This window comes from Coccinella septempunctata, chromosome 1, assembly GCF_907165205.1.
Source record: "Coccinella septempunctata chromosome 1, icCocSept1.1, whole genome shotgun sequence".
Classification (NCBI taxonomy): Eukaryota; Metazoa; Arthropoda; class Insecta; order Coleoptera; family Coccinellidae; genus Coccinella; species Coccinella septempunctata.
Window position 1 is genome coordinate 67395911 of NC_058189.1, and position 26680 is coordinate 67422590.

General features: G+C 36.7%; 1 protein-coding gene across 2 annotated transcripts in view; it reads right to left on the minus strand.

Moving 5' to 3' along the window:
- The window catches only part of LOC123317089 (LIM/homeobox protein Lhx9-like), a 227357-nt gene that overhangs the window by 40901 nt on the left and 159776 nt on the right, over positions 1-26680 (minus strand). For both annotated transcript variants that reach the window (XM_044903468.1, XM_044903460.1), the window contains exon 3: positions 6834-7276. In XM_044903468.1, coding sequence (XP_044759403.1) covers positions 6834-7276 — 443 coding nt within the window. The remainder of the gene's footprint in view (positions 1-6833; positions 7277-26680) is intronic.

Consider the following 26680-nt stretch of genomic DNA (forward strand, 5'->3'; position numbering starts at 1 on the left):
ATCTGAGAATTTCATCCGTCTCGCCACAACCGTTCGGTCTTGAGGAAGTTTCAACTGAATCCATCTTTTTGGGAAGGTCAACTCTCGATACGCGTATGTATGCCAGAAAAATAATTGTAGATCTAAATGTGATACATATTTCAAAAGACCTACTTTTTTAAGTAATGGATCTCGAAATTTTATCACATTGATTCGAATTGCGGAGGACTTACAATTCCCTGGAACCTTCGGCCGATAAAGTATACCCAGAAATTATCCGATCAACTGAGCTCAAAATTAACAGCCGCAAAATAGCGAAATACTCCGCATCGCGATCAATTAACGTCACTTAAAGCCAACAGTTGTAATTTCCGTAAATTTATTTACAAGATACCGATTATGTTATAGAAACAATAAAAACCGAACCTGTCATGTTAGCCAAGAGACCATCGGATGATCCATTTTTTTTTTTTTATTCACCGACACGAATGTTTCCTTTGATGTATTCAACAAACAGGAAATTTCATAACCGCTATCACACGAAATAATAATAATATATTAAATTTTAATTACTTTATTCAGTATGCGGACTGTGTTGAATCAGCGGCATCTCGAAAACAAGGAATATGAAGAGAAAAAACTCGTTATATTTTCTCATACGTGTCCTTGCGCCGTAAGAGACTATTGCGTTCTGCTTGGATATTAATTTATGCCCATTTTACAGTTGGAAGGAATCTCATTTATATTGCTGAAGATTGGATTTACATCGGAAACGATCAAAATGGATATCGATTTGAGACAGGACTGTTATCGTTGTCTTGTCTTCGAAGAAGTGGGACTTGATCCAACCATGAGGTTTTTGTATGTAACTGTAGCTGCCAGCAAATGAACGGTAGTATGAGCCTTCCAGAGTCAATAAAAAATTCATTACAACATTGAGAAAATAATTTCTCATCGAGAACCATTAAGAAGTACCCGCTCCAGGTTGGTGATGTGGATGAAGAGGAAATTGAAGGTTGCTTCGAAAAATACCCCAAGACATATTGGCGTCATGTAAGTTCATTATACCGTTGACCAGGTTCTCGCCACACCAACGTAGTTGCAAGCATATGCATCCCAACATGGTATGTACAGAGTATCCCAAATTGCTTGATTTTGGCTGTTTCTTATACTTCTATGTAGATTAGATAGGAATCACGATTTTCGTGAAAAGACAGAAGGTGGAACTCATCAAAATATGTCGTGTAACCAAAAATTGTCTATATAAAATATCCAAGATAGCTGAGATACAACCCCTAGAAGTTCGACAAAATTTCATTGAATTTCAAGTACGGGACTGTGGAAGGTGACTCCGGCATCGCAACAACGAAACAAAACATAAACATATGGCTGGACAATGAATGGTTCAGTACCAAGTTCATCGGATTAGATGCATCAGGTCACTTTTGAGAGAATCATAATTGTTGTATCGTGCAATTTAGGGTGAGAAAAAAATGAAGAGAATCGAGGCAGTTTCTTGAAAGTGCTTATGTTAGTTATGTTGAAAATGTGCTATGATGTTTCCCCACTTCATCCCATTCTTACGAAGATTGTTGGAATGTTCGAACAAGAAGATTGTGATGCCCATTGTGAAAAAATTCGTGAATAATTTAGACGAATTTTATTGGTGAGATTTTGAAGTATTATTCTATCGTCTGTCAATTGGTATCGAAATGAGCCATTTCATAAAATGTGTAAGTTATCAAAAAATAATGACAACAATTCGGCAATCCTAAGTTTTCATTTTCATTACCGCGTAAATATCGAACGAGCCAATATCCTAAACGAAACCACATGGTCGAATCAGGAGATGAGTTTTTCCCACTGCTTTGCGATAATTCAGCTAACAAACGGTCTAGGGTCGTATTAGGATCTATTTCAGTAATCATTTTCAATTTTTTTTTAACTTTGTCATTTTGAGAGTTTTGTATAAGTGATTTTTGGTGAAACGTTCTATCTTCTGTTAAAAAAAGCCTCACCTTCAAATACTCCGTGTATTCTACTTTTTATGACTTGTACTAAGGGTGGAGAAAAAATTCCAACCTCCTGTTCACCCCTTTCAAGATGCAACGTTGCCAAATCGCCCGAATTTCCCGAAAATCGACGTAAAATACACAACGCGTAAAAACACCCCGATTACATCAGCGAAAATCCCTCTCACCTCAATTCCCACAAGACTCAGCGTTAACTTACCCCCTTGATCGGTCGCGGCGGACGCACGCTAGGTAAGCACTTATCTGGAGGGCCTCCGGTTCCATCAGGTATTTCCGCGTACGGGGCACGTTCTGTGGGAACCATTTCCCGCAGATCGCATAAGCCCTTTGTTGGCGCACTTTACGACCGGCCTTTATCTGTTGACGATGCGTAAAACAACAAAGGCCTCATTCGGAAATTCGAAAACCCTCCAGCGGTCCTCGTACTTTCGTTTAATTTGTTTATTTGCCTCTTATCGCGTCCAGAGGGTCAGATTTTAGGGCGAAAGTGAGCGGTGCGCCTATTTTTGACTTCGAGATTCGTCGATGGGTTGTTGGTGCGGATCAGGGAGCTTAATAATGCAAGGGGGTACGGTCAGAGGGGTGATTACCCCAATCCCCCCAAAATTGTCCCCATACATTCGTTAGGTATGTTGAAATGAAGGAAGCCTTTGACAAAATTGAAAATATTGAATTTTATGATAGGTATACGCCATTCACTTTTATTTTAGCATTCGGTTGGCCATGGAAATTTGACACATTTCACTCTGTATAGTACGAAAATGTGGGGTTATGACCCTTGTCAAAACATTTTTGGGTTTTAAATCAACGCTATGTTGCCAGTTCTACGTAAAAGTTTCTGTTATTACGTATTATTTTATCACAATGTCGAATCTCTTCGGAAAATATGTGACGAACATAATTGAAGTTTATACAAACTGATTGAAGGCATACCAAATCCAGTTATTTGCATGGAAAATACAAGAGATCAGTATAATATCTTAATATGCACTAGCTTGAGGAGAGTTAATGTTCGTTATATTCTTTGGCTAAAGTTTGAATACGTTATATCAGTTGTAGATTTCAAAAATATTAACCCGAAGATGAAATGCATTTGATGCAGTTGGGAATGGGTATCTCCAGAAGGAGTTAACAGATAATTACAAGAATGTTAAATTCTCCAACAAAAATCATCTTGCATCAATATAACTAGAAGGAATTAAAGGAAGTTTCAAGTCAAGATGAACTTCACCTTTGAACAAAAATTTCACATGAATAAACAATTAACAGGACAACTGGCGCGTATTTGTGGCTGTTCATCTTAATGCATTGATATAATAATAATAATTAGGTATTTATTGGTACCTTGACATTTACAATGTTTAGGACAAGTCAAATGAAAAATAGAAATATCAATTTTCGGGATTTCATCGAAAATCCTGTAGTAAACTCTTCGCATTAATTCACTCAAACATAAAATTCTCAAATGCCACCACTTTTTTGGGTCTCCCATCAGAAGGAAATTCTTTGTCATCCTCTTCATTCACAATCTTTCTGATTGTAGAAATATTCTGCTGAAATATAAGTTGTTTAGATGCGCAGATGAAGTATTATATAAATTCTGTTACATTGAATATGTTCGCTACCGTCTGACGTATTGTGGATTTTAGAATATCAGGGTATAACTATTTGAATGAGCGGACCTGAATTCTAAATAGCACTTCCTGAAACCCTGTCTCTTTTTTTCAATCAGTTTCGGCATTTTCGTAATAAAAATTGATATTAGTTGTGGCAACGGCGTTATGACATTAACGACATTTCATGAGTGCCAACCTTACTCCGTTCTAGTTACAAAAACTTGAACTCGATTAGTTCTTCCAACAACACTCTTGTAAATACAAATCACCTTTCCAAAACCAGTATACTGCGATTTGTTAAATTTTTTTTACAATTTATTACACCAGGTCCGAATTTTGTAACTTTTATTTGATTGTGATATCGAAAGAATATTTCGACTAGGATTTATTACAAATTTATTTCAACTGACTCATCAATACAAATCCCAATTTTGATTATAGATCGTGTTTTTCTTTTGTGGATTTATGTGAAAAGCCTTAAATTCACTTCATTCAGAGATGCACAAATGAAGAACAATTAAAAGAACCCCCTTAAAATTTCAGTGACTTTTTTCAATCTCCAAATGACGAACAAGGATGCGGTCTATAATTCCCAATTTGTTGTCCAACTCGAGATGGACAATTAAAAAAACTACGTCTCCCTCAACATTACAATATAGTCATTTACGACTCTTTTTTACGAGGCATAATTCAGTGATAATTTAGATGCGTTTTGTTTACCCTCCAGTTTATTCCTTTCCCTAGTCGTAAAAATGACTGATTTCGGGGAAAACCCTCCAGAATCACTTCCGAAAATGACTTCGAAAAGAAAGATATATTGCGCGCCTGTAGGGGTTTACGGCCGAACATGTATGGTTTTATGAAGTGCAAAAAATACCAAAGGTGAACTGACACTTAACAAGTTAATTTTATGGGGGTGTTGTGTTGTGATTGGAGATCGTTATGGCATAGATTATGGGCAATCGGATGGTCGGTGGAGATCTGGATTTTTTCCTAGATTGCTCTTTTGTTGAAGGTTGAAATGTCGAGGGTTTACGACGTGTTTTGTTGCGATGCCGACAGGGTGGATACGTGGATAGATTTATGTTGAGAATTTTATTTCACCTATTTGTTGAGAGTCCAGGTTCGATTTGTTTTTACAATTCACTGATCATTTGCCTCCTTTGTTGACTCATTTCAAATTTCATCGAGCTCTGTGCAATCGTTCGGTCTCGACCATTTTTTAACTGAATACATCTTTTTGTGAATTTTTCGAAGGTCAACTTTCGAGTTGCTTATCTTTCAGGAAAATCATCGTAGATCTAAACGTGATACATATTCTGAAAGAGCAACTCTTCTAGTGATAAATCTGAGAATTTTATGCATCTCGGCACAACCGTTCGGTCTTGACGAATTTTTAACTGATCCCCTCTTTTTTGGAATATTTTCAACAAGGAATTTTTTACTAATCTTTCGAATGGAGTTCCTGGTTTCGATCTTCCCAAGACCATATGGTGTTTTCTAAATCTTATAAGAAGAGGTCACGGACTTTGCAATTGTATGCTTCCCAGCTTCCCAGATTGAATTAAGTTGAAAGCCATATTAGTTGTGAATTAGCGGAAGTAGAAGAAAAAATTAATTATCTATACTCCATTCAAATTTATTTTAGCAGTCGGTTGGCCATGAAATAATTTTCTCAAGTTTTTGTAACTATAACGGAGTATGGTTGACACTCATGAAATGTCGTTAATGTCATAATGCCGTTGCCACAACTAATATCAATTTTTATTACGAAAATGCCGAAAGTATTGAAAAAAGAGACAGGGTTTCAGGAAGTGCTATTTAGAATTCAGGTCCGCTCATTCAAATAGTTATACCCTGATATTCTAAAATCCACAATACGTCAGACGGTAGCGAACATATTCAATGTAAGAGAATTTATATAATTCTTCATCTGCGGATCTAAACGACTTATATTTCAACTGAATATTTCCACAATCAGAAAGATTGTGAATGAAGAGGATGACTAAAAATTTCCTTCTATTGGGAGATTCCAAAAAGTGGTGGCATTTGAGAATTTTATATTTGAGTGAATTAATGCGAAAAGTTTACTACAGGATTTTCGATGAATATCATCGTAGAATAAGTTCCCGAAAATTGATTTTTCTATTTTTCATTTGACTTGTCCCATGCTAATGTAAATGTCTTAAGGTACCAATAAATACCTAATTATTATTATTATATCAATGTATTGAAATGAACAGCCACAAATACTCGCCAGGTGTCCTATTAATTTTTTATCCATGTGAAATTTTCGTTCAAAGGTGAAGTTCATTTTGATTTGAAACTTCCTTTAATTCCTTTAACTTATATTGATGCAAGATGATTTTTGTTGAATAATTTAACATTCTTGTAATTATCTGTTAATTCCTTCGAGAGATACCAATTCCATATCATTGCATCATATGCATTTCATTATCCGGTTAATATTTTCGAAATGGTTGTGAATTTAAGATCAATCTGACGTAGTGAATTCAATTTTATCATTTTACTTTCTTCTGCTTTTATTTTCTGTCTATTTCAGATAAGAGTTTCTGGTAATTTGGAAAATACTCTGTGGATTTTTTTTAGACGCAAAAGCAGATGCCCTTTTAAAGCCTTCAATATCAACACAAGATCGCAGTTCTTGGATTCAAGCCTTCAAATGAACGTTTTGTATGTCGTAAGAAAATTCAAGCACAATATGATCGTCGAGAACATTCTGCTTAGGTCTTGGTATACTTGCCTTCAAATACCCCCTGTGTTTTAATTTAACCCAATTGGATTCGTAGTTTTCTCAATATTGGGGAACAAAATTTCGGACACCACAATAATTGGATCGATTTTGCCCTAAACCTATCCCGAAAAAAGTCCCATGTGATTTTCTTTCGGAAGTACAATGTACAATGTTTACAGACAAAAGGAATTTGAGCAAGTATTCTTCATCAATGAGTCGAGGCTGATCGTTTTAGACCATTCTCGGCTGGAAATTCTAAAATTACAGACATTTCTTAAGGCAGAAGAATAACGCCTTTTTTCCTAGGAAGAAGCCTAGGTGTGAAAAAACGATTTTCAGCAAAAAAGGAGAAACAGATCATGATATTTTGTGATATTCATGAAGTCCTCCAACTATTATTCATTCAAAAAACAAAACATGTAAAAATCCGTATAAACTTCCACCCCTTACCTAAGCTCGCCGTCATCCCCTCCAGGTCCTTCGGCTTCCTCTTCCTCGGCCTCCCCTTCTGCCTAGGCGTCGTCGGCGCCCCGTTGAAGAAGGGCACCTTGGCCATGGGGGGACCGCCGTCAACCCCCGGCTGCGGCGGCAGGGGGGCGTGGTGGAAATCCGGCGAGGGGAACTGCGCGGGGTAGTGGTGGGGCGGCATTCCACCCCCGGGATACATGGCGCCCGGGGACGCCAGGGGAAGCTCGGCCGAGGGCATCTCGAAGTGGAGGCGGCACAGCACTGCCCCCTCGCGCATGCCGAAGTGGTCGCCCTTCGTTAGGGGCTGATTGCAGACCGCGCAGGAGAAGCAGTGCACGTGGAAGACCAGCTCTCTGGCCCGCATCACCAGCTCGGATGAGAGGATTGTCGTGTGGCATTTCGCGCAGCGCTTCATGCCGAACAGCCTGAAAGAAAAAAAAAAGAACTTTATTTTATATATATTTTTTAAAAAAAAAATCGCAGAGAGTGATAGTTTAAATCTCGAGTATGCTCGAAAGGTTGTCTTTACGTTCCAGAAATCCCACCTAACGTCACTAATATTTTACAATGACTCTATAACCATAAACTGAATAATTGACAAATATACAAAGATGAAGACAAATATACAAAGGTATGAAGGTCCGTGTGTTTGTTTGTATAGTCTATTCAAGAATGATTGACAGTAGGTCTTGAAAGTCCAGAAGCAGCTCAATATCTGGTCATAAAAGAGCTTCAATAATTTCTGTAGTTTTAAACAAAGAACTGGAATAAATAAATGTAACCTAGAAAAGCAGTTGAAAAGAAGAAATATTCAAATTCAGAGCATATTTATCTGCATTCAGAATTGATACAATAATGTTTCCAATTTGAAGGAATGAATTAAGGACATAAATAGTAGTACAAAATTCAAATTATCGTGAGTCATTGGCTTAGTGCATAGATTCACATATAACAGATTCCTGTTCTTTTACAATACCAACCTGAATTCCTGAACACAAAATCTTAATCTAATCTTCCATAGCCACTCGAGATGTCAATCATTCTTGAATGGACTATATGTTTGTATATCCATAACTATGGAACCAGTTGTCCGATTTTGATGGGAATTCCAAAAAAGCGATACGCCCCTGGTGTCAATTTTTGTATATAAAAAGTTAAAGCACTTTTGTTTGTTTACATCGAGGAACAGATTATATTTCGATGTTTCCATGAGAGTTTTAATAAAAAATATATATCTTGATCTGTTGAAAATATCTTCATCTATCTCGTGACAATTTGCATCCTTTGAGAAAATCTTCGATTAAGACTTGTGAAGATGTCAGTTTTTTACTATTTTCCACGATGAAATAAACGTTTAGTCAATGTTTAAGGACATATGTATCTCGTCCTTTCAGCATGGTAAAGTTTTTGAACATTTCAAATTAGTTACGAAGAATAGAAGGTGAATTAACTAACCTGGATATATAACCTCAAAATGAAAGGATTTATACAAAAAACAAATCTGTTCCCCCAGAGAGTACTTTTTCCACCTAGTAAGTTGATATACATATGAATTTCGATAACATTAACACAAAATTCATTTAGAAAATCATTTCTGATTTCCAGTTCAACTTGGACAAGTTTTCTTAGCATCAATGTTGCAATTTTAGCCATTGTATAAGATAGAGAAGGCAAGATATCATAGTTGTGGCTCTCAATATAATCAATATCCTTCTATTATGATCGTGTAAAGAGACAAGAAGTTCTGATTCAAAAAATATTGCTCTATTTTATCAGCTGATTCGGAACATAAGTAGTAGTAGAAATTGTTTTCATAAATACTAATACTTCATGACATTTATTCACCTAAAATTGATAATAATTAACACACTTGGATCCAGTTTTGACAAACAATCTTCGAAATTGAGAAAAAACAACTATAAACTGAGAAATACCCTCAAAAATTGACAATGACTGTATTAACTTTCTACTTGGAACTGTCAAAACCATGTCGCTGCAATCTACTTTTGAATTCCGAATAATAAATAGAATTTATCACAGGAAGTTTTCGGGTAAAATTCATTCCTTTACAGGATGAGTCTTCGACTCGTAGAAATCTTAGAAGTTTCTTGATGTCAAAAGAAACACTTCTTTTCTTAATAATTTTTTCCGATTTGGCCCTGATAAAAATGTATAGCCATTTTAAGTTTTCATAACGAGCTGTACCATCCCTGGAAAAACAAAATTACCTTCAGAATAACTAGCTTAATCTTTTACACTTCTGTGGATCTTTTAAACAGAGTTGAGTTCAGCCAGAGAATCCCAAAATTTCACAGATAATTTTAAATTTTTGAATATCAAATTAGTGGAAAACGCCGCATTACACGAGAAAACAATACTTTACAGAACGTTCAAATATTCATCAGATAGCGTTCAAATTGGTTTCAAGAGTTGTGTTCTTTGAAGTTTCGGTATTTTTATGGTCCGTGATGGTCATAATGAGAAATCTGGAAGACGTGGGTGATATCTTGTGTTCCAAAAAGATTCATCAAATGAAAGACAAACTTTACGCCAAAGCTCATTTCATTCTATAAAACCATTTGTGAGATAGAACTAAAAATAACATTTTTTATGGTTTTTCAACAGCCTGTAACTTTTAAACTGAGCCGATTCGGAAGAAATGGTAAAGGAAGAAAGTGTTCCTTTTTACCTTAAGAATCTACTGTTGAAATATTTGTACGAGTCAAAGACTCGCCCTGTATAATGAAGGATGACGAGAAATATCGATTTTTTTCTTGATAAGTCATATATGAAGCTTATTTGGGGCTTTTATAGGCTTATAGTGAACTATAAGAGAAAGATTGCATTTTTTACATATAGGCTTGTTGATTTTATGCTCAGTATCTTTCTTGAAGTATTCTAATGACGTCTGAACTAGCGTTTCACTATGAAATATTGCCTACCTAGAGTCATTCGGGATAACTGAGCACAGTGGGTAAGTGTGCGCAGTGCGTATATCTCGACTATGCAATGTAGTGGGTTCATTTGGGTGAAGCAAGGGCGCAGAATCGCCAAATTAGTTTTTCATAGGAGTGCGCCGTGCGACGTTTCGTTAACTTTTTATTTGCAATCAATCAAATTCACTAGTTTTCTTGTTACTTTTCAGCATCTCTGCAAATTCTGCCAGGTCCAAGTATCGAGTCCGACAGTGTTAAACAATATTTTATTCGATCATGGACATATTAATCTAAATATATGATTAAAAATTTTAGGTTCTCTTAGCTGCTCAACTCTTTAAGAACATCAATTCAAATTTTGGCTTACTGGGGAAAGTATGCGCGGGTAAGTGTGCGCAGAGATTCATTATATGGGCATTAGTTCAGTGAGGAATAAATTATGACATTGTTGATTTTCTTGGTTGAGACTCGATCAATATTGTCCTATTTTTTCGGAAAAATATAAAGAGCCACCAACAGGGGAATGTATCAAGTGTTGTGTTCACCAAGAATTGTGGCACGAACAATAATGCAGTGCTTATAAAAAGGCGCTTCTGTATTGACAATAAACAGCATTTCTCTAATATTGTAACATTTTGATGACATTATTTTCTAATTTTTTTTGATCGTGTGGTTCACTAAGCACTGCGTTCACTTACCCCGTAAGGGTGCGCACACTTACTCGTAATACGGGGCATGTGAACGACTTTCACCATTAAATTTCTTTTCGCGGAAAGAAAACATTTTTGATTTGTTGTCTTTTTGATGTTTTTTTATAGATTAGAAAATTCTCTATCCTATGAATATGTTTTAATTTTCCTAGCTTCAACATTTGAAACAGGGTATGGCTTGAAAGGCAAAAGTGCGCACAGTTGCCCCGAATGACTCTATATCTTGGAAAAAAAAATTGTATTATGGTTCTGATTTTGATCCTATCTCCACGTGCGATGTTGTAGTTACAAGATCAAGAATGAATCAGTTAATTATCTCGAATTCTCTCTAAGAAATCCCGTTGAAAAGTTGTCTCCCCCTGCCTGTCCCCAGCCAAAATCCCCGTCGGTTCTCGGATTTCGGTCCGTTAAATCCACCACACCTACCACTTCCGAAAATAGTCAATCTTAAACGAAATCCGATATCCCACAACGCCCACGGTGCGGTCTGCGGTGAACCATTTGACCATTATGCATCTTGAGAAAACGGTAACAAGAAAGTAGTCAGCGGCCGTGTACGCTCACCGTTGTTCCTTTCTCCCCCTACTATATACGTTGTGCAGCCACCCCTGGCCGCGCTTTCGGAGGGTTTCTGCGGCTGTTTAGGAATCCGCAGGGGGTCCACGATCACCCGTGGATAGCGCGCACAATAATACCCCTATAGGTTGTTTTTTATCCATTGTTCGGTAAGAGTAACATTTATGCGGCGCTGTATATGTTATACGTCGTGTATTATTTTCGTTTTGTGTTTCTTTTCTACGGTTCCATTGTGTTTTTTGCGGCCACTATGCGAAATATCGGACATGTATTCTATTTTACGCTTTGTTGGGTCGTTCCACCCTTCCTGAGGGTGAGAAAACGGGATCTGTACCGTTGGGTTGTAGACGGGATGGTTTTCTGAAAATGTTCCAGCTTAACGAACTTGTTCTTTATAAATAATGTACTTTAACTTTTTGAGATGCTGCATGGCTGAGAAACAAAGCTTTCAGACTTCAATCTGTAAAGTTTCTCGAATGTTTGTGAAAGAAATAACAGAAACATTGTGACTGAAATGTGTCAGTCATCCCCTTCCACTAATGTTTCGACCATGATCCATATATTTCTTCTGGTGGGATTGAAAAATGAGAGAACGTCATTTTAAAAGACGATAAAGTTGAAATTCATAAAACCACTGCTGCGTGGTAGCAAAGGAACAGGACTTGAAAAATTTTTCATCGCCCCCTCATAGCTTTTGTCCCAGAAAGTGTACACAATGCGAATTCTTTATCGCTGAAGTTTTGGACTTATTTCATAACCTTTGTCCTTAGTTTGTGCACTCCTAAGCACCGAAGTGATCGACTGGCTAGGTGCAGAGAGAAGTGAGAAGGGTGAAAGACGAGATCCTCATCGTGGAGTTTCAATACTTTCTCAATTTTTCTGTTTTTTTCCTACAGTTGCATTATTTCCCTTAGTTTTGATCGATTACTAACCTGATCAAACAATTTCTGTAGAAAATTCATTAACTATACTTCATTCCCATTTAATTTAGCAGTCGGTTGGCCATGAAATAATTTTCACAAGTTTATGTAACTACAACGGTGTAAGGTTGGCATGAAATGTCGTAAATGTCATAAAGCCGTTGCCACAACTAATATCAATTTTATAACGAAATTGCCGAAAGTGATTTAAAAAGGAGACAGGGTTTCAGGAAGTGCTATTTAGAATTCAGGTCCGCTCATTCAAATAGTTATACCCTGATGTTCAAAAATCCACAATACGTCAGACGGTAGCGAACATGTTCAATGTAAGAGAATTTATATAATGTCTCATCTGAATCCAAACGACTTGTATTTCAACTGAATATTTCCAAAATCAGAAAGATTGTGAATGAAGAGGATGACCAAGAATTTCCTTCTATTGGGAGACCCAAAAAAGTGGTAACATTTGAGAATTTTATGTTTGAGTGAATTGATGCGACAAGTTCACTACAGGATTTTCGATTAATGTCATCGTAGAATAAGTTCCCGAAAATTGATTTCTCTATTTTTCATTTGACTTGTCCTATACATTGTAAATGTCTTAAGGTACTAATGAATACCTAATTATTATTATTTTATCAATGTATTAAGATGAACAGTCACAAATACGCGCCAGTTGCCCTGTTAATTGTTTATTCAAGTGAAATTTTTGTTCAAAGCTGAAGTTCATCTTGACTTGAAACTTCCTTTAATTCCTTTTAGTTATATTGATGCAAGATGAGTTTTGTTGAAGAATTTAACATTCTTGTAATTATCTGTTAATTACTTCGAGAGATACCCATTCCCAACCACTACATCATATGCATTTCATCTTCGGGTTAATATTTTTGAAATCTACAACTGATGTAACGTATTCAAACTTTAGCCAAAGAAGATAACGAACATTAACACTCCTCAAGCTAGTGCAAATTATGATATTATACTGATCTCTTGTATTCTCCATTCTCCATGCAATTAACTGGATTTGGTAAGCCTTCAATCAGTTTGTATAAACTTCAATTATGTTCGTCACATATTTTCCGAAGAGATTCGACATTGTGATAAAATACGTAATAACAGAAACTTTTACGTAGAACGGGCAACATAGCGTTGATTTAAAACCCAAAAATGTTTTGACAAGCTTCATAACCCCACATTTTCGTACTATACAGAATGGATTGTGTCAAATTTCCATGGCCAACCGAGTGCTAAAATAAAAGTGAATGGAGTGTATGTCAACATTGATTGCATCATAGATTGTCAATTTTGTGTTTCCCATCAATTTATAATGATTTCGAAAAATTACCAGATAATTTGTGCCCGCTCTTTAATAAACTGATAACAGGAAGTGATTCCCACTCAATCGTGGTGAAGCAATTCCTCCAACATCGCATTTTCCTCGAATAAGGAACGTAATATCGAGCCAGATCGCTGATTTCGATTGACAGGCTGCCCACAATGTGCGGTTAAGTTGAAAAGTTATGCGTTCCACTATGCAAATTCGCCTTTATTTACGACATCGTACAACTGGAATGTGTCAATGAGTATTTGCACTAAATTAGATACCGAACGACTTCATATTCTCGACGGACAAGTTACGAGTCGATTTTACCTACTGAGCGCATGAAACGCTTAATAACTTTTGTGCGATTTCCGATGCCTTTTGTTTCGCAATCAGGACTGGATTCCACCCCAGGATTAACAAGAATTCTTCCTTCTAAAATTGAATTACGACCACCTTTATATTATTTTTCAACTATTTCTCCTTTTTGACTAAGCTTTAAATGAATAATCCTTGCCATATTTATGCTTACTCGAAAACAGGAAAACGTTTAACAATCGTTTTCTTGTTATGATTTTTCAAATTATCCAGGTTCACTAATTATAGGCTTCGGTTGTTCATTGTATAGAGTACCAATGCAAATATTTATTTGTTCACTATTTGGAGTAGTTCATTATAAGCATTGTTCACTATTTCGAGAGTCTACTGTATATTTTTCTTCATAGATTTGACCTGTACATACAAGGTGTCCGAAACTAGTTAATCAAACGTCACACCATTATAGAGTATATCAAATACAATCGAATGACACCAGCATTAGTTCAGCGAAAATGTACCGTTTCTGAAAAAAACCTAACCTAAAGTTGCCGATTTTCGAACCATTTTTTTCAATCACAAGGCCAATTTGTGATTAACGATAGCGTTTTTCTTCCATATTATCACCCCTATAGAGGGGGTTCATTCTGAGTAATAAAAATCATGTAGAAGAAACAATTGTTTTAATATACATTTATTTAGGTTATCGAGTAACTACAAAAAATAATTTCAATTAGGGGAGATAAAACAATAATCTTAGTTCAATATAATTCAAAATCGATATCCTTTTTCACAAACTGTTCGAAAATCGGCAACTTTAGGTATTTTAATAAAATTCTGATTATTTTGGAAACGGTACATTTTCGTTGAACTAATGTTGGTGTCATTCGATATTTGGTCTACTCTATCGTAGTGTGACGTTTGATTCACTAGTTTTGGGACACCCTGTCCCGAGTGAGTTTTTGACGCGTACAAATATTTCAACAGCAGTTTCATGGGGTCGAAAGAAACACTTTTCCCTTACCATTATTTTAGAATCGGCTCGGTTTAAAAATACAGGATGTTAAAAAAAATGATATTTTTAGTTCTATCTCACAAACGTTTTTATCGAATGAAATGAATTTCAGAATATAGTTTTTCATTTATTTGATGAATCTTTTTCGAACACAAGATATCACCCACGTCTTTCAGTTTTCTCATTATGACCATTAGGTACGTACCACAAAAATACCAGAAATTCAAAGAACGCAAAACTTGAAACTAAGTTGGATGCTATCCAATGAATATTTGTAAAAGTATTTCTCATATTTTTTCGTATAATGCGTCGTTTTCGAGTATTTTGATGTTCAAAAATTGAAAAGTATCTGTGAAATATTTAAAATTGTTAACTTTGGCTGAACAACTCTGTTTGAAAGATCCACAGATGTGTAGTGTCAAAGATTCAGCTAGTTATTCTGAAGGGGATTTTGTTTTTTCAGAGGTGGCACAGCTCATTATGAAAACTCAAAATGGCTTTATGTTTTTATCAGTGCCGATTCGGAAAAAATGGCATAGAAAAAAGTGTTTCTTTTGACCTCAAGAATATAATGCAGAAATAACTGTACGAGTCAAAGATTCACCCTGTATACTTTTCTTGAGGTCGAAAGAGATGTAAGATGCAGTCATTTTGAGCTATGCCATCTCTGGATTGATTTCGAATATTTATTTAGAAAGTGAAAGTGGAACAAATTGTTGTATGCTTTGAAAACATTTCGTGGGGGTGTATTTTTGTATTTTACTTGAAAATTATCTGCAGACTTATTTCCGCTAACCAAAGATTCCAGAAATCAGTCTGCACTTTTGACATGCACGTAAAAAATATAAAAAATTAGACAGCAAAATTGTTTTTACGGAATATGTGTTATCATGTTTCAAAGTTTTATCCATCAAATTCTGAATTTCACCTTGCAGCCATCAGATAGCATCAGGCCGACCCTGCTCGAATTAAAGGACCCGGGCCTGCCGAGAATCTATTTCTATGCTAACTATCTGGGGTTTTTGTGCTCATTTCCATATTAATTCGAAATTATATCGAGCAGAGCGATCGGGGTAATCGGAAACGTTTAGCAGTAAATTATTCGGATACAATTTTACTGCTCGCTCTGATAATTTACAATGGAATCACATTTGAATATATTCAAAGTGCTGGCCGGCTTCGAACAAAAACGCCTGTTGCCGTTCCTTCGTTCATCTGATAGGGAAGTGATGAAAATACTGGAAAAATAATGGGTATTTGGGAATCAGTCCAATGAAACGTTCTTCTCGTAGAATATTCTCTGTGAAAGCAGTGCCCACTCTTCTTCGACAAGAACCAGCCAGCTAGTAGGATTAATCACATATTGTCCTATAAGAGCCACACAGAATATACAAGAACGTTCGTTTATAGATTTGGTATTGGATTAACATCAATTCCAACGAATTGAAAAATCCTAAAAGTGTCACTCTGCCCCAATTGTCCTTCAAGATTCTTGGAGGTTTACCCAAGAAATCACAATCAAAAGATGTCTGCCTACAATTCAACGTCATCACCCTGTAGTGCTGAGTATAAACACTCAACTTCGTAGTATAATTCCATAATCGTCATTCATTAAAATCATATCGATTTCCACGATTTAAATTCATTGAAGCACTCATAAAACTCAACGATACAACCGGGCCGTTACCAAAGATCGATCATATACGAAGGGCCATTCAGAATAATCGCATTTATGATTCGATTATGTCATTATGTTCCGCTATCCGTGTAACAGAATACGTTGAAACGATCCACACTCGACCCCCGTTGTTTTCGTTTCGCCGGCAGTCTGCTACAACATATTTTCCAAACAAACACGACCAAGGCACAAACATAACAATTTTCCTTTCAATAATACCCACATATTTAGTTGTCATCCCCGGTACCGGCAACGCGGGCCTTTATGCGAAATCACCGGGCCTGAAAAGTGGTGGTTGAATTAACAAGGGGGTTAGTATGGCATCCTGACCTGAGTCAATGGAATCATTTTATCGAGGATGCTTTACCCGAATAAATGTCAAATATGTTATTGTGCCAAACGTTGATCCCGTCGTCGTGCTTGGATGGGTCGTAAAGGAGGTTTAGCTTTTGTTCTCGCGGTTGAAAATGGAGCGAAATATACTCTTGTACCTTTGGATCCGCTGACAGGCAACTCAATCAAATAAACATTTCAATCGTGCGTTCTTACGACACGAATTGAATTAAAAGGAATTTTCTGATAGGTCAGATTAGAGTTAATCTGCTCTGATGAAGCCTAATAAGCCCGAAACAATAGTCCTAAGCTTCTTCAATGCTCTTTGGAATTATCTTTCTGTTAAGTTTCCTGAATAGTGGGGTAGTACTCCGGTTTGAACCTAATTTTTGTTGATATTTACATCGACCAGTGCATATTATGGAACTGAACATACAAGGTGAGTCTCTGACTCGTATAAATACTTTAGCAGTAGATTCTTGAGGTCGAAAGAAACACTTTAAAGTTAGATTTCATGGGAATCAGATGAAAAAACGGTATGGGAAACCGATCATGTTCGAAAACATAAAAAAATTGTAATAGTGCTCCCAACTAAAACTATGAATTTTAACCTGTCCAATACGGAATTACCCAAAGCTGATTTCTGATAAGATCAAAGGATATCGCTGTCAGCACTTCGAATTTTTCCTATGATGTGACTCGACCGAGAGTCATTCGGTGAACGTACAACATAAAACTCGAGCTAAATTTACTTTAACGTATCATAAACTCTGCCTCGTAAATTTTATGACCCACTGAATTATGTTTAATTGTGGTAGACTTGAGTCCACGTGACATGACCACAAGCGATCTGGACAAGTTACCTTACGACAAAAAAGGTTTGAAATGTGGAAAACACTAATGTTATTCATACTATTACATATCATTCATCTTAGATTGTTACTCTTTATATAAGGACTACTGAATGTCGTTCGTTATTTGAAAATATCTCGATGTATCTCGTCTTGTTTCCGTTTAGACGTTAGTTTCAAATTATTGGAAATGAAGAATCCATCATTATCTTCAGCCTGAACAAGACTTGATGAACTTTGATTAATCGAAATTGTGCAACTTTTCAAGACTGTGATGCTGAGTTGAGATCTACAGCCTCTTCACCAAAACTACTGCGTCGTTAAAAACTTTTTCAGCGTGTTAACGAATTTTATTTGATCGCCTTCGTATAGCCCACTCAATTATCAACGCCATCATCCACAGTTAAGTTTTTTTTCTCTCCCTAACATAAGAGACATATGGCAGATCCTGAATTCGTAGAAGCAGCGAAAAAATTACGATTTGGCTGTTTTTATTGTGCACTTAATCCAGATTTCATGGGATCATTCAATGAAGGGAAATTCCGAGAAATACACATGAGCAGGAAAAGAATTGACTGTATTGGATTGTTGGCGTTAAAATGCTCAACCCTTTTCAGTAGGAACATTGAAGAAATGCTTATCAGGAGAGAAAAGAAAGTTTTAAATTGGTTATATAAGTGATTCGTCATATTGGTGTTAGTGAACACAACTGAAGAAATAGATTTTCTGTTAAGTATCCGCATCAAGGAACTGAATTGGCCAGAGTTTTTTTCCATATATCAAAGCGAAGGTTACGAATCGCATAAATCATATCCACAGATAGTTCGCTTCACGAAATAGAAAATCTATTAATCAAACTTATTAAACGAAAACAAATAGAGAGATTTATATCTCAGCATCTCGTGGAGAGGCATAAACCGTTGAAAGAATGATCGATACTACCATTTCTGGTCTTTTCTAAGCAGGGTCTTCGAAGTGGCAGTGGCGTAGCCGTTCTTTATACCCAGCCACGAAAACCCAAATTGGGTTGGGTGTGGAATGTATAAGGTAACTGCATCGTAGGAAACTGAACCATTTTGTTCACCATTCATGATATCATTTTTTATTTCTTTCAAATATTACTTTCAACTATTTAGATTATTTTGTTTTGGGGGATATCACTTCTGGATTCTTTTTTTTTCTTTTTCCATCCATAATGTAAAGCCTCTTGTGTTTTGTGTGAAAATCACCTGTGTGTATTCCTAAGTTGATGAAATAAAAATAAATATATGAATCAGCAACTGCCACTAAAAATATTTATACAGGGTGTCCGCGCCATGGGCAGCGGTCTATTACTGTATTTCTATTAACTTTACAAAAAAGAGTTTCAAATAAAACTTTCCTCTTTTTCACCAAAATTATTTAAAACTATACAAAGTGTTTCGTTTCTTTTGCACAGCTATCAACTTCGTTATTTTAAATGGAACACTCTATACATTTTTACATTTTTGAATTTCGTGTTAAATTTGAATATGAGTTAGATAACACAACTATGTCTGAATTCTGAACGGTTTTCGAAATATTTTATTAATATTTTGACAGTTTTTACATAAAGGACTGAAGCTCTGTCCCTATTCTATATAATTGATTCAAATTTGAGATGTGTTTAGTCAATAACTGAACCACTTGAAATTTTCTTTGTAAATAACCATATTATATACAGGGTGCACGAAAATGTAGATCCATTATCAAAACAGAAATTCATCAAATTCATTTTTTTAAATGACAACCCATTTTTTTTTCTATTCATTATATAAACATTTTTTTGTTCGCTTTTAGTCGTTTTGAATGATGAATAGAAAAAATATGGGTTGTCATTCAAAAAAAAGAAGATTTTGATGAATTTCTATTTAGATAATGGATCTACGTTTTCGTGGATCCTGTTTATAATATATTTATTTAAAAAGAAAATTTTTAGTGTATTTTTTATTGATTAGACACAGTCCAAATTTGAATTAATTATATAGAATAGGGACGGAGCCATAGTCCTTTATGTGAGTACCTCAAACTGTCAAACTATTAATAAAAAGTCAAATTTCTCGAAAACTGTTGAGAATTTAGACAATGTTGTGTCATTAAACTCATATTAAAATTTAACAAGGAATTCAAAAATGTGAAAATATATAGGGTGTTCCTTTTAAAATAACGAAGTTGATAACTGTGCAGAAGAAAGTGCAAAGGTTTTCGTCGTGTATGTTGTTTAAAATAGGTGCCCAATCATTAGCGCCGCCACTGAGGGGCATATGTTACATATTATGACCATCGTGTCCTGCCCTGCGGGAGATCGGCATTATTCTCTCCACAAATCAAACTTCGGTACGAGTGTGTATAACTTGTATAATAGTGTGTGTTTTCCTTTGTGGAGCGGACCACTCCCGGGGAGAAGAAACGGGGCGAAAAATTTCACACACCGGGGGAGGCCGCGGGATCAATGGATTAGAAGGTTTGGCGGCGGACGCGGAGGATGTAGAGGTTGACTTCCGGGAGCCGAGGTTTTGATATTCTAATCTGAGGAAGGGCGGACCCCGTAGGACTCTTCTCTCTACCTTTTGACGCGACACGTAACGTAAGCTTCCGCAGGGTTCCGTGTTTGGGCCGCCTTTCTTTTCGGAAACGGCTAGGTTGGGGTCCTGAGGAGTTGCTGTTTCTGATGGGGGACCTATATTATGGAAAAACACTACTTATATTTGATAAGAATGGTCTTTTGGACTTGAGAGGGGTTTTTTACACCGAGACGTATCGATCTTTTGTACAGGGTGGGCAAAATTCGTTGTCTACTGAGGGGATCTCGAGAACTATACAGGGTCTTTCACGAGGAACCTCACCCAAATTTATACGGGAAACTACTGAACGTATTTTCATGAAATTCAGCACTTATAAGTATTTCACGATGCTGATGAAATCTAAAATATTTTCAAGGCATAAGCACCTCCGGTTTTTCCGGAAATGACGTCAAATTCCGTTTTTCAAATTAGAACACCATTTTTTTATTGCAGAAATAGATTCCTTAGAAAATTTCAAGTTATTTTGATGTAACATTTTTCAGTTTTGGTTGGAAAATTCTCTCTGAGCGGGAATATTCGAAAAAAAAAATCGAAAATAGAGCTCCGCTGAAACAAGAATAACTTCGAGGTTTTTGGCTGCAAAATTTTCATTTTTGGGATTTTTCAAGATGTAAGATTGATGTATCCACTTTAAAAATCGAAATCGCGATTCATGATACAGGGGGTGAAAAAATCGCTTTCAAAGTTAGGGATGACAAAATCGTAAAAATAAATTTTTTCAAATTAGAACCCCATTTTTTATGGCAGATATAGAATCTACGTTAAAAAATAATGTGAGTGTATGCATCACACCCTTGCCCTAAAGTGGATATTTTCTGAGTTATTCACAAAAAACTGTTTTTCGTCTTGAATTTTCAGCTATTTCTTTTCCCTTCACGCCAAAAAGATGAAATTTTCAGGTATAAATATGGGTGAGGTTCCTCGTGAAAGACCCTGTAGAGCCAGAAGAAAACGGATGATTACATCCCCAACAGAAATTTCGTTATCGCCTCGAAAAACTACATAATTTGTTCTAAGGAATTCAATTTTCACTTTGCATGGCACACTTGTCACAAGGGAATAGGAACCGGACGATTTCATATTTTATGTAATTTTTTCGCAATGCGGTCCTGTTTTTATTCCTTCGGCGATAATATTTATGGTCCTTTGCCGAGATTCTGAATTTTTTTGAATTCTGTTCAACTCTTCTTTATTTAAAACCTTCAGCGCTTACTGAGTGTTCGTAAAAAAGTGTTTAAGAGTATGCAAAGTCGAGCTGTGAATTCTTTTGTAATTACATATTGAATTTAGATACAAATGATGTAAACCATCTTGGAAAATGTGAATCGTAAGTGTATTTGCTCAAAAACACACATAAGTATTGAAATTTATTCTTCAACGATGAAAATGTACTATCATAAGAGATGTTCGAAATGGAGTCCTTCCATTTGACACATTTCCTAGCGCTTAAAATCAGATTGAATAATCTGATTCTAAGGGCAATAAATTTTGCCCTTCTTATCATATCGTGATTTTGTTTAACTTCTGCACAGGCTTCTTCTATTCTCTGCCGCAAATGCTTTCGTAAGTCAGATGTGTCTGCCACTTTTTGACGCACACCCAGTGGGAACTGAGGCTTTAAAATGAAAAATATTTGAACAGAATTTGACAAAAATTTAAAATCTTGACCGAAAACAATGAATAATATCACCAAATGAATAAAAACAGGACCGCATTTCGAACAAATGACATAAAACATGAATTCGTTCGGTTCTGGTTTCATTATTGTTTTATGAAAGGAAATAAAAAGATTAAGGTTTTTCGGAAGAATAAATTTTAATAGTTATGTGTGTCATAAAGCAAATACACTTATGGATTACATTTTCCAAAAGGCTTTCAACCATTTGTATCTAAATTCAGTATGTAATTTCAAAAGAATTCACAGCTCGACGTTGCATACTTTTAAACACTTTTTTACGAACACTCAGTATGTGCTGAGGGTCTAAAATGAAAAAGAATTGAACAGAATTTTAAAAAATTCAGAATCTCGGCAAAGGACAATAAATATTATCACCGAAGGAATAAAAACAGGACCGCATTTCGAAAAAATGACAGAAAATATTAATTCGTCCGGTTCCTATTCCCTTGTGACAAGTGTGACATGCAAAGTGAAAATTGAATTCCTTAGAACAAATTAGGTAGTTTTTCATGGCAATAACGAAATTTCTGTAGGGTATGTAAAAAATATAGATTTGGGGGCTTGAATGAAAAATCATGATATTCTGAGTATTGCCCTGAAAATATTGATATTTCATGAATCGTTTGAAAGAGCTTTCTGAAGTGAACAAACCCACGAAATTTGATCGAAATCGGACCTTGCATTCCAGAGTTATGGAATTTAGGTCAATATTCATGAATCACCCCGTATCTCCGAAACTAACAACCATAGGATACAAAACAAGCAAGTTTTCTGAAAGGCCTGGATGACCTGCATTCACCATTGGGCTGTGGCCAACGACTCATGAAACACCCTGTATAAATTCACTTACATTTAATGTGTTCGCTACCGTCTGATATATTGTAGATATTAGAATATCAGGGTATAACTATTTGAATGAGCGGACCTGAATTTTATATAGCACTTCCTGACAACCTGTCTTCTCTCTTTTTTAATCACATTCGGCATTTTCGTAATACATATTAATTGATATTAGTTGTGGCAACGGCGTTATGATATTAACGACATTTCATGAGTGCCAACCTTACTCCGTTCTAGTACCAAAACCTTGAGAAAATTATTCCATTGCCAACCGAGTGCTGCAATAAAAGTGAATAGAGTATACAAGCAGGGTAAGATGTGCTCGCGTAACCCACAAAAATAGTAGCTCCCTTTTGATGGTCTTCAAATGATTAAAGATTCTGTTTGTATTTTCGAAAATGAGTCGTTCGGCTGGCCTTGCGTAGAGAGACAGCTACACGAAAATCTCTGGGAATAAAGCAGGAAAGCTGTCGCAATTACATGCAACAGTTTCATCGCAACGACTAATTAAACATTCGGAAAGAACAATGGTACGTCCATCGTCTAGATGCCTGCCTCCCGATGGTTTATGTTTCCTAAATTACCGGTCAGTTTACATCATAGAGCGGCCCTTATCTATTACATCTTCCTTCCGTGAGCCGTTCGCTTAAAATCGAAATTACAGGGTCTAGGCGCAGTATAGGTTGAGGCCTAATAACTTAATAGAATAGTGTGTTAAGTCGCCCCACACACGATCTGGATTGAAAGATTGTCGAAATGGCCACTTTAGCCGGCGTTATCGTCGATTACGGAATGAACTGTTAATTTTATCGATTGCCTCTGGGCCGGAGGCAGTCCTAGCCGGGGTGGCCCTTCTAAGGAAAAGAGCTTAGGAAAAGCGTTAAGCCAACTCTGGCTGATGCCAGGTGGTATTCAAATAATATTTTAACAGTAGATTCTTGAAGTTGAAAGGAACACTTTTTTCCTTTACCATTTTCTTTAATTCGGCTCGGTTTGAAAGATACAGGAAGTCCGGTAGGTAACGATAGATAACAGGAGAATGTTGAACATTTCTTGGGGAATTTGGTTCTATAAACGGGGCAGAAGCTCTCTCAGATCATTTAAGGATTCTGGGGAAGGTTGATGATTATCTAATCTTATCTTCTTTGGAGCATATCCCATGCATGTTCTATGCAATTCAAATCTGGTGAGTGCGGAGGTATTGGTAAATGTGGAATACCAAGCTCCTCGCGCGCATTATCAACTATGGCTGCACGGTGCGGTCTAGCGTTATCGTCTAGAAATTGAAAAGTTCCACCAATAGCAGCGTGAAAATTTGGCACAACATTGTCAATGACATGCTCCCTATAGTGTAAGGCGGTCATATTCCCAGGACAAATGTGTATATCTGTGCGCCCGTTGAAACATATCTCGGCCCATATCATAACACAACCCCCTCGGAATGGATGGATTTCTTGAACATAGCGACGATTACGGGGTATGCGTGGGATTGTCCATAACCTTATTCTTCGAAAATCTGAAAATCGTCCATATCTGGATTCATCAGTGAAAAGGACACTACGCCATTGATCGTTCCAATTGTTATGTTGCCTTGCCCGTTCCAGTCAGTGAAGCTTATGGTCACATGTTATTGAAACTCCTCTTAATGGACGTCTAGAACCTAGATTCACCTCTCTCAAACGTCGTCTGATGGTTTCGATGGAAACTTGGACCCCATCTGCATTTTGAAGAATATTCCGTAGCATTGTAAACGTAGATGTAGGGTTTCTTCTCGCCGAAACGGTGATGAAACGATCCTGAGCAGGTGTTGTTTTCGTCGCTCACCAAGCCTTGGTCTTTCCAACACAGAACCTTTCTCCCTGAACCTATTCCAAAGTCAAGATATCAAACTTTGGCTGACTTGGAGCCTTTCCGCTACAAAAACCTGAGTTAGGCCACCCTGTAGCATTCCGATAGCCCTATTAGCCACAGCGGTTGTTAATTTACGTCTTGGCATTTTCAGAAAATTATTTTCAAATCGAAGCCGTTGATAAACTGACTTCATTTCAAAATAAGAACATTCATGAAGCATATGCAAAGAACCAAACTTCAGAAAAAAGGCGACCAGATTGACGAAATGTCTCATACTGATTTTTATTATTGGATCGATTTAAGTTGTTATTGAGTTTTAAATGATTTTACAGCGATTTTCTCGAAGATTACATACTTTTGAAAACGATTCAATACGATATCCTCAACTCTTGTGGAGCAGTATATTTGTACGAGTCAAAGATGTTGTGAACCAGACCAACGTGATTTCTGGATAGTACTGACCTTCAAACAGTACTAGTCAAATTTATTGGTATTCTGAGCCTCAATTCAATTCTCTCCTGACCTAGCAGTATTGTAATTTTCAAGAAAATGGAAAAAATGCCTTTTTGTGCATTGATCGAACAGTAGGAGAACATTTCTACGCTCCAAAAGCGCTCTTAGCGTTCTCGAAAACGACGCATACCGCGTAGTTCCCGGAATTTTTTTTCCCTAGTACTCCCATCGTCCGACCGTTTTGAATTTCTATCAGTTTCCGGGCAAAAACGCATGTCGGCCGTCTAGTCAGCATCGAAGAATGCCCCGTTTTACCCCGAAGTCGTATCGTCCATCGCCACTCGACCAAAGACCAGCATATAACAATTACTCAAGTTAATGGGTCTGCCAGTTTTTATAATCGGCCGCTGAATAACGGCGGCGCTTGTGTCTACAACCGCTCTTCACGCGAAAATGGCCTCCTTTTTCGTGTCTTCGCATTGCACGCGAAGGAAAAAGTTGCGAGTAGGAGTTCCAGGGAATCGATGGGAAGCCTCCCGGTCCCTCTAGTTTCTATTTTTATAATGAGCAAACTGGAGGGAACAAGAACAACCATACTCCTATTTGAGATATCTACACATGAAGTGATGTGTCACTAGACCCATATTTAATAAATTTAAGGGGTAACTGGTAACTCCAAACGCAAGGGGAAGGGAGTTGGAGAAGGAGTTTTAGCGAAACTTGTATCTAGCCTCTAGGGAAAAAATCTCACTGTTTACAGCTCAAAACATGTACATTTCGAGAAAATACTAGGATGTATTGATATCTAGTTAGCCTAGACCATTTCCATGCATAAAAAAAATTGCGTTACCATAGCAACGAACAACAACTCATTAGAATTGTCAGTGTGAAGTTTGAGGTCAAAAAAGTAAACCAGAGTTACGCAATAAATTAAAAGAAAGAAGATGTCCAACGAAATTGGGAAAATCGAAAAATTGGAGTATCGAGCCATCATCAAGTAGCTGTATTTAAAAGGGTTAAGAGGTAAGCAGATTTACGAAGATATGCTTAATAACCTTGGTGATCAATGTCCTTCGTATGCGACCGTGGAAAATTGGACTGCAAGCTTCAAAATAGGTAAATTTTTTATTGAAGATGATGACCGATCGGGGAGGCCAGTTTCTGTGTCAGTCCCTGAAAATATCGATGAAGCTCATGACATGATTTTATCAGACCGTCGAATTGGGCTAAAACGGATATCTGAAGCACTGAATACTGCAAACGCGTTCATTCTATAGTTCACGTCATGAGAAAAATTGCTGCAAAATAGATCCCCAAATGTTTGAATGTTGACCGAAAGCGTACAAGAGTAGAATCATCGCGTTCGATCTATGCTCGATCTGAAAACGATGTAGACTTCTTAAACCGAATTGTTACTATGCATGAGACTTGGGTACATTTCTACGGTCCAGAAACAAAGCAACAATCGATGGAATGGCGACACTCTGGTTTTCCAAGACCTAAGAAGTTTCGTGTCCAAAAATGTGCTGGAAAAGTTCTTGCTTCAGTTTTTTGGGATTACCATGGAGTAATAATAATTGATTTTTTGGATAAAGGTAGAACAATAACCGGAGATTACTAATCGACATTACTCACCACTCTACGGGAAAAAATTAAAGAGAAAAGACGCGGAAAGCTATCCAAAGGTGTTTTGTTTTTGCAGGACAACGCTTCTGCACACAAATCTCATGTTGCCATGCAAAAATTCGT